The following is a 12,178-nucleotide window of genomic DNA, read 5'->3' on the forward strand; positions in this document are numbered from 1 at the left end:
GTTGTTCCTCAGGGACCCATCTCTGGATATGATACTGTTTCTCTGAAGAAGTATTAAGCAAATGCCAAAGCTTGTGATATCATCTTCTCAACTGTCAGTAATGCTGAGTTTAACAAGATCAGTAACCTTGTTGATGCAAAGAAGATTTGGGATCTTATCGCTGAAGTCCATGAAGGGACAAACCACTCTCAAAGATTCTAGAGTTACTCGTCTCATCAGTCAGTTTGACAGACTTATGCTTGAGCCCAATGACACTGTTTCTTCACTCTAGATCGCATGAGCACCATTGTGAATGAGCTGAATACTCTTGATGATCACAATATCACTGACTTGATGCAAAACAGAAGATTTCTTCTATCTCTTCCTATGAAGTACACCATTGTCTGCGAGTTGATCAAGCATAGGCCAGACTTCAAGGAGTTAACTCCCACCTGGGTGCTTGGAAGAATTGTGTCCTATGAGCTTGATCAGGAAGAAAAGAAGATGATCCATGGTTTTGGATCCAGTTCGAAGAAGAACAATATTGCACCGAAGGCCAAGAAATCATCCAAGAAGATTGTCAGCTCCAGTGAAGAATCTGAAGACTCATCTTTGTCAGATGAAGAATCCAACTCCAGTGACGAGCTTGCTCTGTTTGTGAAGAAGTTTGGAAGAAAGTTTGGAAACAAACTGAAGCACCAAGGTGAATCCAGCTCCTCTAAGTATCGGAAATCTGCTCATCGGAAAAAATCTGATATGGCCAAAAGAGCTTGCTTCAACTGTGGGAAGAAAGGTCACTTCATCGCTGAATGTCCCGAGAAAGCTGACGAAGACAAGGTGAAGAAGGGATTCAAGAAACATCCTCACAAGAAGAGCCATGACCGTCACAAGAAAAAGAATTGGAATAAGGACTCTGCTCACAAGAAGAAGGGGAAGTATTACTTTAGATCACATGTTGGTGAATGAAACTCAGATTCTTCATCATCTGAAGAATCATCTGGCTCTGAGTCTGAAGACGGTGTCGCCGGATTGGCCATAGCTATTTCATCTGCCAGAGAGAAGACTTCACTATTTGAGTCTACAGATTCATCTGAAGATGCCTCCGGAGACGATCGCAACTCACCATCATGCTTCATGGCAAAATCCTCTAAGGTATCATCTCCTAGTGAAGTTGAAGTGAATTCTAGTGATAATGATGAAACTGATAATGAAGAATCTGAACCCATGACATATGAAAGACTTCAGTTCAGCGTTGAGAAGCAAGAAGACCTGCTTATCACTGAGATCAAGAAGAACACTAACATGACTAATGAACTCAAAAAATTCAAGTCTAAGTTTCGGGCCATGAAATAGGCTCATAAGGATATGAAGAAAACTTATGCTGAGATTAGTCTTAAATATGTTTCGATCAAACTCGAGCATGATAATCTGAAGAATTCTCATGAGGACATCAAATCTGAGAATCTTGATCTCAATGCTAAGCTAGTCAACTTACCTCAACACGGTGATTCCTCTGAAGTATGTTCTAAATGCAATTCTTCATTGAACATCATTCCTCAAATCACTACTTCACATGCTGTGACTCAAACTGATTTCCCTGCTTCAATTGATTCACCTGATATTACTTCTAGCTTTACTACTATTGGTGAATCTTGCACTGCTGTCACTAACCCTTCACCTAGTGATCTCTCACTGACTGAAGAAAATGCTAAGTTGAAGAATCAGATTGAGGCTGGTATCCTCAAGTGTCATGAAGGGACTGAAACCTTGAACCAGATTATTGGTCTTCAAATTCCTCGCCGATGCAAGGATGGTATCGGTTTTGAGAGGAAATACAATGTCAACGGTGATGCTTGGCTCCCTGAGCAATATCCCCCTACAAAATTTGTCCAGGGAAGAGGGAAATATACTGAGGTTCCTCCTTTTGTGGGAAATCTGAATCCCCGCAAGGATGCTTCAAAGCGTCCCAATACTTCACGTGTTTACCCGATTTCCATGTTAATGAATCTTACATTTTGAAGATGGGTAAGGATAACAAAGTGAGGGCTAATTTCACTGAAACCATAATGCATGGAGAACATGCAAAACCTCAAATCTGGGTGCCAAAATCTGTCATTGCATTTTTCCGTGATGCCTTGTGTTCTTCAAGTTCTACTAACATGCAGGAACCCATGAAGACATGTGTGCCTAAACGAGCCTAACTTTCTTCGTAGGCATATGCATCCGGAGGAAGAGAGTGGGTCATGGACTCCGGATGTACGAATCACATGACCGGTGAGAAGAAAATGTTTAGCTCTTTAGAACTTGGTTCTCAACATCATGAGAACATCACTTTTGGTGACAATGGTAAGGGAAATGTAATTGATCTCGGCAAAGTGGCTATTTCTAAGGAAAATGACCTGTCTATCAATGAAGTACTTTGTTGAATCACTTGGATATAATTTTCTATCGGTTGCTCAACTATGTGATCATGGACTTTTGCTTCACAAGACCATATGTGTATGTTACTTCAGAAAAGGATAACTTTTTTGTCTTCAGATGGCGAAGAAAGGGTAATCTCTATCTTGCAAATTTTGAAGACTCCTCATACTCACCCCTATGTGTCTAGTTGCAAAATCGTCACTAGGGTGGCTCTGGCATGGAAGACTCGGCCATGTGGGCATGAAGAATTTGAACAAACTTGTCAAAAGCGACCACATCCGAGGTTTGAAGAACGATTCCTTTGAGAAGGATCGTTCATGCAGTGCGTGCCAAGCTGGGAAGCAAATCGGAGCTCTCATCCTGTGAAGAATGTCATGTCTACTTCAAGACCTCCCGAGTTGCTTCACATGGATCTTTTTGGTCCTACAACATACATGAGTATAGGAGGTAACTCATATGGATTTGTGATTGTTGATGATTATTCACGTTTCACTTGGGTGTTCTTTTTGGATGATAAGAGCACAGTAGTTGAGATCTTCAAGAAGTTTGCATGAAAAGCCCAAAATGAATTTGAAGTATCCATCAAGGGCGTGCGAAGTGACAACGGAATAGAATTCAAGAACCTGATGGTGGAAAAATTCCTCGACGAGTTCGGCGTGAAGCATGAGTTCTCTGCACCTCATGTTCCTCGACAAAATGGGGTGGTGGAGAGGAAGAACCGCACGTTAATTGAAATGACACGGACCATGCTGAACCAGTACAAGACTCCTAACCGTTTCTGGGTTGAAGCCATCAACACCGCTTGCCATGCTTCAAATCGCTTGTATCTTCATCGACTTCTGAAGAAAACTCCATACGAGCTCATCTCCAATCACAAGCCTAATGTGTCATACTTCAGGGTCTTCGGAAGCAAATGCTACATCCTCAACAAGAAGAATAGATGAGCTAAGTTTGATTCTAAATGTGACGAAGGTTTCTTCTTGGGTTATCCCTTGAATGCACATGCTTATCGAGTCTTCAACACCACCACAAAAGTTGTTGAAATTGCTAAGGATGTGCAGTTTGATGAAGCTAACGGCTCCCAGGAAAAGCAATTGCCAATATCTGTAGATATTAAAGAAATTTCAAGAAATATCCAAAAGATGGCCATTGGTGATATTCGTCCAGAAGTAGTCAAGCAAAGTGAATCCGGACTCAATAATGAAAAAGATGCTTCACAGGCTGAAGAACCTAACCAAACCGGAGCTTCCATCCGAGCTGAATAACAAATTGCTGCTTCAAATGAAGCACAACCTAGCACTGCTGGTAGTGAAGTACATCATCCAAAGATCTGCACAAGAATTCAGAAGGATCATCCTGTCGATCAAATCCTTGGAGACATCAGAAGAGGTACTCAAACTCGCTCACGTGTTTCAAATTTTTGTGAGCACTTCTCTTTTGTGTCTTCAGTTGAGTCAAAGACAGCGGATGAAGCATTATCGGATCCGGATGGGGTAATGGCTATGCATGAAGAATTGAATAATTTCAAGAGAAATCAAGTCTGGACCCTTGTTGAAAGGCCAAGGCAAAATGTCATCGGCACCAAGTGGGTCTTCAGAAATAAGCAAGATAAAGACGGAATCATTGAGAGAAACAAAGCACGTCTGGTTACATAGGGCTTCACTCAGGTTGAAGGTTTAGATTTCGGTGAAACCTATGCCCATGTTGCACGTCTTAAATCTATTAGAATTCTTCTTGCATATGCTAATCATCATGACATAACTCTATATCAAATGGATGTGAAAAGTGCATTCTTAAATGGAGAAATTGAAAAACTTGTTTATGTTGAACAACCTCCTGGTTTTGAAAATCCAGAACATCCTAATCATGTCTATAAACTTGACAAGGCACTTTATGGCTTGAAGCAAACACCTCGAGCCTGGTATGAATGCCTCAGAAAGTTCTTAGTCAAAAAGGGTTTCAAAATTGGTAAAATTGATCCAGCACTTTTCACAAAGAAAATGAATGATGATCTCTTTGTGTGTCAAATATATGTGGACGATATTGTGTTTGGTTCCACTAACCCTGATTTCAGCGAAAAATTTGGAAAGATGATGACGGAGAAGTTTGAGATGTCTATGATGGGAGAATTGAAGTTTTTCCTCGGTTTTCAAATCAAGCAAATGAAGAATGGAATCTTCATCTCTCAAACGAAGTACATCAGGGACGTGCTGAAGAAATTTGGGATGAAATCTGCCAAGGAAATTGAAACTCCAATGCCCACAAGTGGTCATCTTGACCTCAACACAACCGGTAAACCTGTAGATCAAAAGGCTTTTCGTTTCATGATTGGCTCTTTACTTTATCTTTGTGCATCTAGGCCAGATATCATGTTGAGTGTTTGCATGTGCGCAAGGTTTCAAGCAGATCCCCGAGACTGTCACCTCATGGCTGTGAAAAGAATCCTCAGATATTTAGTTCACACCTCATTCTTCGGTCTCTGGTATCCCAAAGGAGCTTCTTTCGATCTTGTTGGCTTTTTTGACTCAGATTATGCTGCTTGCAATGTTGATAGAAAATCCACCTCCGGCACTTGCCAATTCCTCGGAAGGTCCTTAGTGAGTTGATCTTCAAAGGAGCAGAATTTTGTTGTTTTGTCGACGGCTGAAGCAGAGTATGTTTCAGCAGGCAGCTGTTGTGCCCAACTTTTTTGGGTGAGACAAACTCTCAAAAACTTTGGTATCTCAGTGGATGTCGTTTCTCTTATGTGTGACAATGAGAGCGCCATAAAGATTGCCAATAATCCCGTCCAACACTTTCGCACGAAGCACATTGATATTCGACATCATTTCCTCAGAGATCATGTGTCCAAAGGAGAAATTTGCCTAAACCATGTGAGGACAGACAAACAACTCGCAGATATTTTCACCAAACCTCTTGACAAAATCAGATTTTGTGAGCTGAGGAGTGAATTAAACATCTTGGGTTCCCGGAATATCTCTTGAAGACTTGCATACTTGTTAATAGTATTGCATTCATGTTTACTTCACCTGCATTGTCTTCAGTTTTTCCGTTCCTCAGCTTGTGTTATCTGTTCTTCGTTTTTTGTTTGTCTTCAGTAGGTTTAGAAGCCTGTTGTTTGCTTCTTTCTTCAAATTCATCTGTGCAGTTGTTCTTCACTGCATTTGCCTCTTACTGTCAGATGAAAATGAAACTAAGGATACCTTAGAACCCATCTATTTATCTTTTTCTTGTCTGTACACAAATCTGTTCATCGTAATTCAGGTATCATCGAAATCCTTGTTAGTGATGCAAGAATTTTTATTCTTCAAAATTGAGTTTTGTTTTTGGTAAAACCGTCAGTCTTCAAAGTTCTGAATAATGCTACTCTAACAGAATCTCCGTTTTAGCCGTAGTTTTCACGAATCTTTCCGAACGGTAAAATCTTATCCCTAAGGAAATTTAACTGTACGGGGAAACCCTAACGGAAATTTTGGGATAAAAAGATACAGCTAAGATCCTCCTTTTTCACCGCTCTCTCTCTCGCGCTTGGAAGCTCTCGCGCCTCCTTCTCGCCGCGACGCTTTGACGTGTTCCTCAAGCCCTTATCTTCAGCGCCGCCGCTGATCTACATCGATTCGAGTCGGGAATTGCATGCAAGCGTCGTTTTTCCCTTCTTAGATCGATTCCGCGTAGCAAACACATCTTAATATCTCTGTTTGCTGCAGTAGATTGACTTCTCTCGCCAAGTTAGGGCTTTGTGGTTAGGATTTTGGTGATTCCTCTATTCTTCACCAAGCTCATCGTAGGTACACTTCAAGTCTCCATTTAATTTCTAGAATTAGATGAATCCTCAATTGTTCTGTAGATAGCTATGTTTGCGTAGATTGATTTACTCTAAATTTCTGAAGCTCTAGCTAAATCAGATCTAGGTTGAAGCTCTCTTGTAGAATTTCAGTTTAAATCTGTGTAGCTGTCTTCGTTGAAGAACTGAGTTGTCATTCTTCACAAACGTAGTCAATTTGCTTCAACTAAAAAAAACTCTTGCCAAAATTGTTTTGTTTCTGAGAATTTGTGTACTTCTTGCCTATTCTTCGTATCCTCTATTTCACAGGTGTCACCATGTCTGATTCAACCCGGTGTAGCAATGACTCAGAGAGAGAATCACAGTTCATGTTTGACTCAACACCTGAACCCTCACTGCCTGCATCTCCGAATGTCAATATTGAGGACTCAGATGAGGAAGTTGAAGAACCTGTGCTTTTGAAAGTGACACTCTCTCCCGGAGTTTGTTTGAAGTATGCTATCAACTCCCCATGGCCTGGTGAAGTACTGCCCAGTCGTGGAAAGAAAGTGGTGACGAAGCCCAAGGCCGAGAAGAAAGAAAATGCCAAGAGATACAAGGATGTGCCTCCTCCTACTGCTGAAGAAATCCTCATTTTCTATTCCTCAAAAGACGATGTTGAAGGGGAGACCAGGATGAAGAGAAAGCACCGTCTCCAGCACATCATCCGCAAACACTCCCATGTGCTCGCAACTGAGATCTGGAGAAGAACCAAGGAAGCAGAGAATGCCAACATGTATTTTCCTGCTCCCAAGCTGGGAAACTTTAAGATTGTCCGCAAAGATGGAGGACCTCACCGTGAGGAATTCAACAGGAGAGCTCTGAAAATTATCATAGACATAAACTATGTTGACATCTCCAAGAAGCCTAAGTCCAAGAAAGCCTCAGATGCTGAAGACAGTGACGTTTTCCTGTTTGAACCTGTTGTTGAACTGCGTGGTCCTGCCAGAGCATCTAGGCTCAGAGGTTCTTCATTACCTCCTCAAGTGCCTCGCAACAAGCCCAGTGAAGACACCAAGGGCAAGGCAAAGATGCTTGAGAAGAGGAAGGGCTCTGAAGACTCAGAGAAACAGTTCAAGAAGGATCTGAAGAAAGCCAAGAGAGCCTCAGCTGTTGGACCTGGTTCTTTATCGAAAGACGTTGCGGATGCTGCCGCAATGGCTTCTGGAGAGATTCCTTATCCTCCTCAAGTCTTCCATATCGACCGCGTTCTTTTTGCTGCCTTTGAGAAAGGATCGCTCCTAGATCACCTCATGAGCCATGTTGAAGGTTTGATCGTTGACAAGGCTCAGGCTGAAGAATGGGAGCATAAACGAAGCATTCGTGTTGCCAGAAAATTGGATGAAGAAGAACGTGCAGAGAAGGAACGTGTTGAGAAGGAGAAGGCAGAAGCTGCCTTGAGAAGAAAAGAAGAGAAGAAAGCTGCTGATTGCAGAAGAAGAAAGCTGAGAAGGAAGATGAGGAGAAGAAAAGGGCTGACCTCATCGCCCTGAAGAAAAAGAAAGAAATCGCTTTGAAAACTTAGGCTGAGCTTGAGAAGAAGAAGAAGAAGGCTCTGCTCGCTGAGCAGATGAAGCAAGCAGCCGAAAGTATGAAGGCTGATAAAGCAAAGAGTGATGCCAGGAAGAAAGCCGCCAAGGAGAAATCTCCTGAAGTATGAAGTATGAAGTTTACTTCAAGGCCCTGAAGAACGTTGAGCTTTGCCTTGTGAGGCTGAACAATGGGCTGAAGTACAAAGAGGAGAGATCAGCTGAAGACCCGAGATTTTGGTCTTTTGAGCAGCAGGATTACTATGCGCAAATTCTTCTGCCCAGGACAAACTTTGCGAAGATGAAGTATCTTAATGATAATTGGTTTGCTTACAATCGTCAGAGTGGTGTTATGCCTGCAGCCAATGCGCTTAATGATCTGCATCTGCTGAAGTTTGTTGAGACCTGCCAGAATTGGAACGATGAGCTGACTCTTCAGTTCTATGCTACATTTGGCAGGAAAGTCTGTAAGTTTGAAGACAACTCCTAAGACTACAACATCTACTGGATGACTGATGGTGATAAGCACAGTTACACCTCCCGACACTTCAAAGAGTTTTTTGGTCTCGCTGAGTTCGATGGCCAGCCCAAGATACATGAAGAACAGGCTGCCTCAAATGAAGAAATCTATTCTTTATGAAGAAGGATTCTCAGGCGCCTATGGAGGACTTTCTGGGTTGAAGCCTGAAGTGAAAATCCTCAATGACATTCTCCGTTTCACTCTCTCTACCAAGCAAGGCAGCTCAAGTGAAATTGCCGGTCTTCACCGCAATCTGCTGCTTGCAGTCTTCAAGGGTGAGAAGAAGGATTTTGGAGATTACATTCTTCAGACCATAACTCATGCCTCTGCCGATCGTGTGCGTGCTCTGCCTTACGCACCTCAGATCATGAAGATTATCTTGCAGTTGTCTGAGAAAAGATTTGAGTTGGAGCATCAGCATAAGTATTTCTCGTTGAAGACTCAAGACCCAGAGCCGTCAGTGCTTCCTCCTACCTCAGTATCTGATCGCCCGTCCAAGGAGTCTTCACAGCCCATTCCGTCGCAACCGCAGCTGAAGCAAGCACTTCGTTCATCTGATTCTCAGTATGAGACCGGCTCCGGCACGGATTGTTCCATCTGTGTTTGTCTTCATTGCTATTGCTTTACTTGTTCATCTTTCTTCATTCCGCTGCTACTCTAAAATTGTTAAGTGTAATCTCTGTTGTTGAAGCACTATGATTGTATTCAGTCTTCAGTCTTCATATTTTTGAAGAAAGAATTAAAACTGGTCACATTCACCCCCCCTCTGTGACGTACTCGATCTTTCAGCGCTAGTGCCTTGTATCATCGGGAACGTGAATGACATTTGCGCCGTTGCGTGCGGTCTTGGGCACACAATGCGCCGTCGCTGTACACCGCCTCATCCAATGGCCTCCCCGAGCTGTGACTCCTTTCCTACTAGCTTCGCCTCGTCGCTATACACCTTCGATCATCCTTGTGGTGTGTAGCGTTCCACCCCCTAGGACCGCCCTCCATCGCTGCACGAGTTCATTGCCAGCCCTCCTCCGGTTCGCTGCCAAGCACCCCCAACAACTCAGTAGCTGCCCCTAAAACCCAGCAAGCCACCCCAATTCTCTCTACTCTTCCTAGCCGCAACTCTAGTGACTCGCCGACAAGAACCACAGCGATGGGTGAGACAACACACTCTTTCATAGCGCCAATTGTGCCAACAGGCACCTTAGCCGACGTGTATTCAGTCACGTAGGATAGTTAAACGCTCCTAAATGAGCTTAAAACCTCTTGTAACCAACTCAACAAAGACAAATTTGGACCTCGTCAATAATATGAGGACCGCAGGTGCATTTTTCATCACGTCAGTTATGTCCAACGGGCCCTTTGGCTGTCGTGTACTCGGTCAACGCGCCACGTAGGCCGGTCAAACGCTTCTGGATGAGTGTAGGACCTGTCATGACACACTTAACAAAAAATTGGGACCTAAATGTGTAGTTTATTAATTTTAGGACTAACTTGACACCTCACCAATAATATTAGGACCACAGGTGTATTTTACTCTCTTTTTTATAAACTTGGTCAAACTTTAGAAAGTTTGACTTAGGATATAACCATTTAGGAACAGAGTGAGTATATTCTTGTTTGTTGATTATCATATATACATGTATCTGACCCTCAACTTACAAGAGCAATCGTTCCTAGGCGGTTTGGGTGATGGTTTCAATTATTTGGCATATGGCTTGGATGGTATTGCCAAATGTCCAATTTGTTTTATGACTGTTAAAAATAATGATTTTTTTTCTGAGTTTTTGCTTTTTCTGGAATTCCAAATATTCTGATCCACCAAATATTTCAATTAGGAAACTTTTTCTATGTCATATTCCATGTATACCCTCACAATATCCTTACGGCATGTATGTGTATCACGAGGTGACTCAAGTCTTTGAAAGACTTGTGGGTATTATGTTGTTAGATACGGAGTAGGTTGAGATTCACTTCCGAACAAGGAGCAGGGAACTTTGGAGCCATTGAGTTGTCTTTCTTCTAGACTAAGGGCATTCGAAATTGAGGTCTGAACCAGCGAGTTCCGGCCGCTTCTTGATTCGCTACAAGGCCTTTTATCCTATCGTTGGAGCTTTCTGATATTTAAGTCATTAAGTGTGCGCACGTTCAGCTCGGTGTAGTCATCGATACCTCACAAGGTCCAAATCATTTTTCCAAATTGTAGGACTGCGCATTCTGTTTACCTCAACTGGTCTTTAAAATCTCAGAATGTCCGAATGTCATGCTAAAATTAACTTTGACGTCATAACCTTGGACACCCCCCCCCCCCCCCCCAAAATACAATTCAAAAAACAGGCCGGCCCAAATCACGAAATCGCCCAAGTTCAACGCAAGTTTCGGCGATCAAAATAACATCAAACTTAAATAAAAGTGAAATCACTCGGCCCCTTCGTCTTCCGCCGGCGCTGATGGCACTCCGTGCCCGCCGGTGGTGCAGAAGTGGCCGGAGTTGCTGTTTCGGGCGGTGAGGGCGCCGATGGAGTAGAGGTGGATGTTGCTGCTGTGGGGGGCGCTGACGCCGGCGCTCTCGCTTCAGCCAAAATGAGCCTGCGTTGGCCGTCAGACCACGCCTTCACCTCATCGTCCATGCCGGTGCTGTCGCATGTCAAGATCAACAAGTCCTTCCGCCTCTTCTTCACCGTGACATTCGTCTTGAGGATCCCGAGCTTGTCATCTTACTTCTTGATCATCGTCGCCCACCGTGACGCCGCGAGAGCCTCCCTCCTGGCAGCGAGCTCATCCCTCTTCGCGGCTTGTGCTGCAGCGTCGGACATGCACTTCTCAATGCATGTGTACAGGCGCTCAGTGGCCGGCGTGGCATCCCTCATTGCCTTTGCCTTCTTGTGGCCGATGGGCCGGCCTCCCGCTGCCGCCGGAGGAGCAGCTTTCGGGTCGTAGGTGCCGGTCTTGGCGAGGCCGTTCCGCGTCTCCGTCCACTTGTCGCACGTCTCAATTCTTGCGAAGACGTGGATGAACTTGAAGTCGGCGTCGTCGTTGTCGTCTCGGAAGGCGGTGAACATGGCGACCATCTACAAGACCGGGCGTCAAATGTAAAATCAGCGACAAAAAGCTCAAAGAAGGCGCCGGCTTACCTGATCGGGGGCGCTGCTGCAGCTTGCGGGTCGTCGGCGCACCTATTCTTGAATGCCATGCCACTTGTTGCACGCTTGTTGGATCATTTGCCATCGGTGCAACAAGCCGGACTCGTTGCGATAGTGGGTCACCGACACGAACTACTGGTCGATGACCCGGCGCTCATCATATGCCGTCTTCACACGCCTCCAATAGGTGCCACCGGATTGATTCGCGCCAATGAAGGGATCCTTGCTCACGACCTTCCAAGCTTCGGCGAGTCACTCGTCTTGCTTGGCGGTCCATTTGGGGCCTCGGCCTCCGCCGCCGGCCTTCTTCTCGGCCGCACCCTTCTTCTTCCCCTTCGGCGCGGCGACGACGGGCTCTTCTGTCCCGTCGGCCCATTCTTCTCGCTCTTCGATGTCCTCGACAGCGTAAGGCTCCTCTTCTTGGGTGTAGGTGTAGTGGGTGTGCTGGGAGCCGTCGTTGATCATGTCGGCCATGATAGAGTCGCCTTGCGACATTCTGCCGAACGTATTGGGCGCGGGCCGGCTGCAGCCGGCGGGGAACTGCTGTAAGGAGGCGGACGGCGAGGAACCGACGTAGGAGAGAGGACCCCGCCGCAGAGGAGGTGAGGCAAAGGCGTTGGGCTTGAAACAGCCGAGGGGATTTGCGGCGAAGGTGTTGGGGTTGAAGCCGCCGAGAGAATCGGTGTCGGGGTAGTCCTGCGAGAACCGCGAGAGGGACGGCGTGGCATTCCCTTGGTGGTCATGGGACATATGCGGCGACACCGGCGAT

At 44.9% G+C, this 12,178-nt stretch overlaps 1 protein-coding gene across 1 annotated transcript; it reads left to right on the plus strand.

Moving 5' to 3' along the window:
• The first annotated feature begins 276 nt into the window (after positions 1 to 276).
• On the plus strand, positions 277 to 1,998 carry LOC100845012. Its single transcript, XM_010241025.1, has 3 exons — positions 277 to 862; positions 953 to 1,131; positions 1,333 to 1,998. The coding sequence occupies exons 1-3, from the start codon at positions 277 to 279 to the stop codon at positions 1,996 to 1,998; spliced, it is 1,431 nt and encodes a 476-aa protein (XP_010239327.1).
• Positions 1,999 to 12,178: the final 10,180 nt, after the last annotated feature.

The sequence above is a fragment of the Brachypodium distachyon genome, chromosome 4 (assembly GCF_000005505.3).
Source record: "Brachypodium distachyon strain Bd21 chromosome 4, Brachypodium_distachyon_v3.0, whole genome shotgun sequence".
In the NCBI taxonomy this organism is placed as follows: Eukaryota; Viridiplantae; Streptophyta; class Magnoliopsida; order Poales; family Poaceae; genus Brachypodium; species Brachypodium distachyon.

Excerpts from the sequence above, each read along its gene's own strand:
- LOC100845012 (XM_010241025.1), top strand. The coding sequence starts at position 277 with ATGAGCACCATTGTGAATGAGCTGAATACTCTTGATGATCACAATATC. Across the intron at positions 863-952 it reads TCACAAGAAGAGCCATGACC|ATTCTTCATCATCTGAAGAA; the intron begins GTCACAAGAAAA and ends AATGAAACTCAG. Across the intron at positions 1,132-1,332 it reads TCATGGCAAAATCCTCTAAG|GCTCATAAGGATATGAAGAA; the intron begins GTATCATCTCCT and ends GCCATGAAATAG.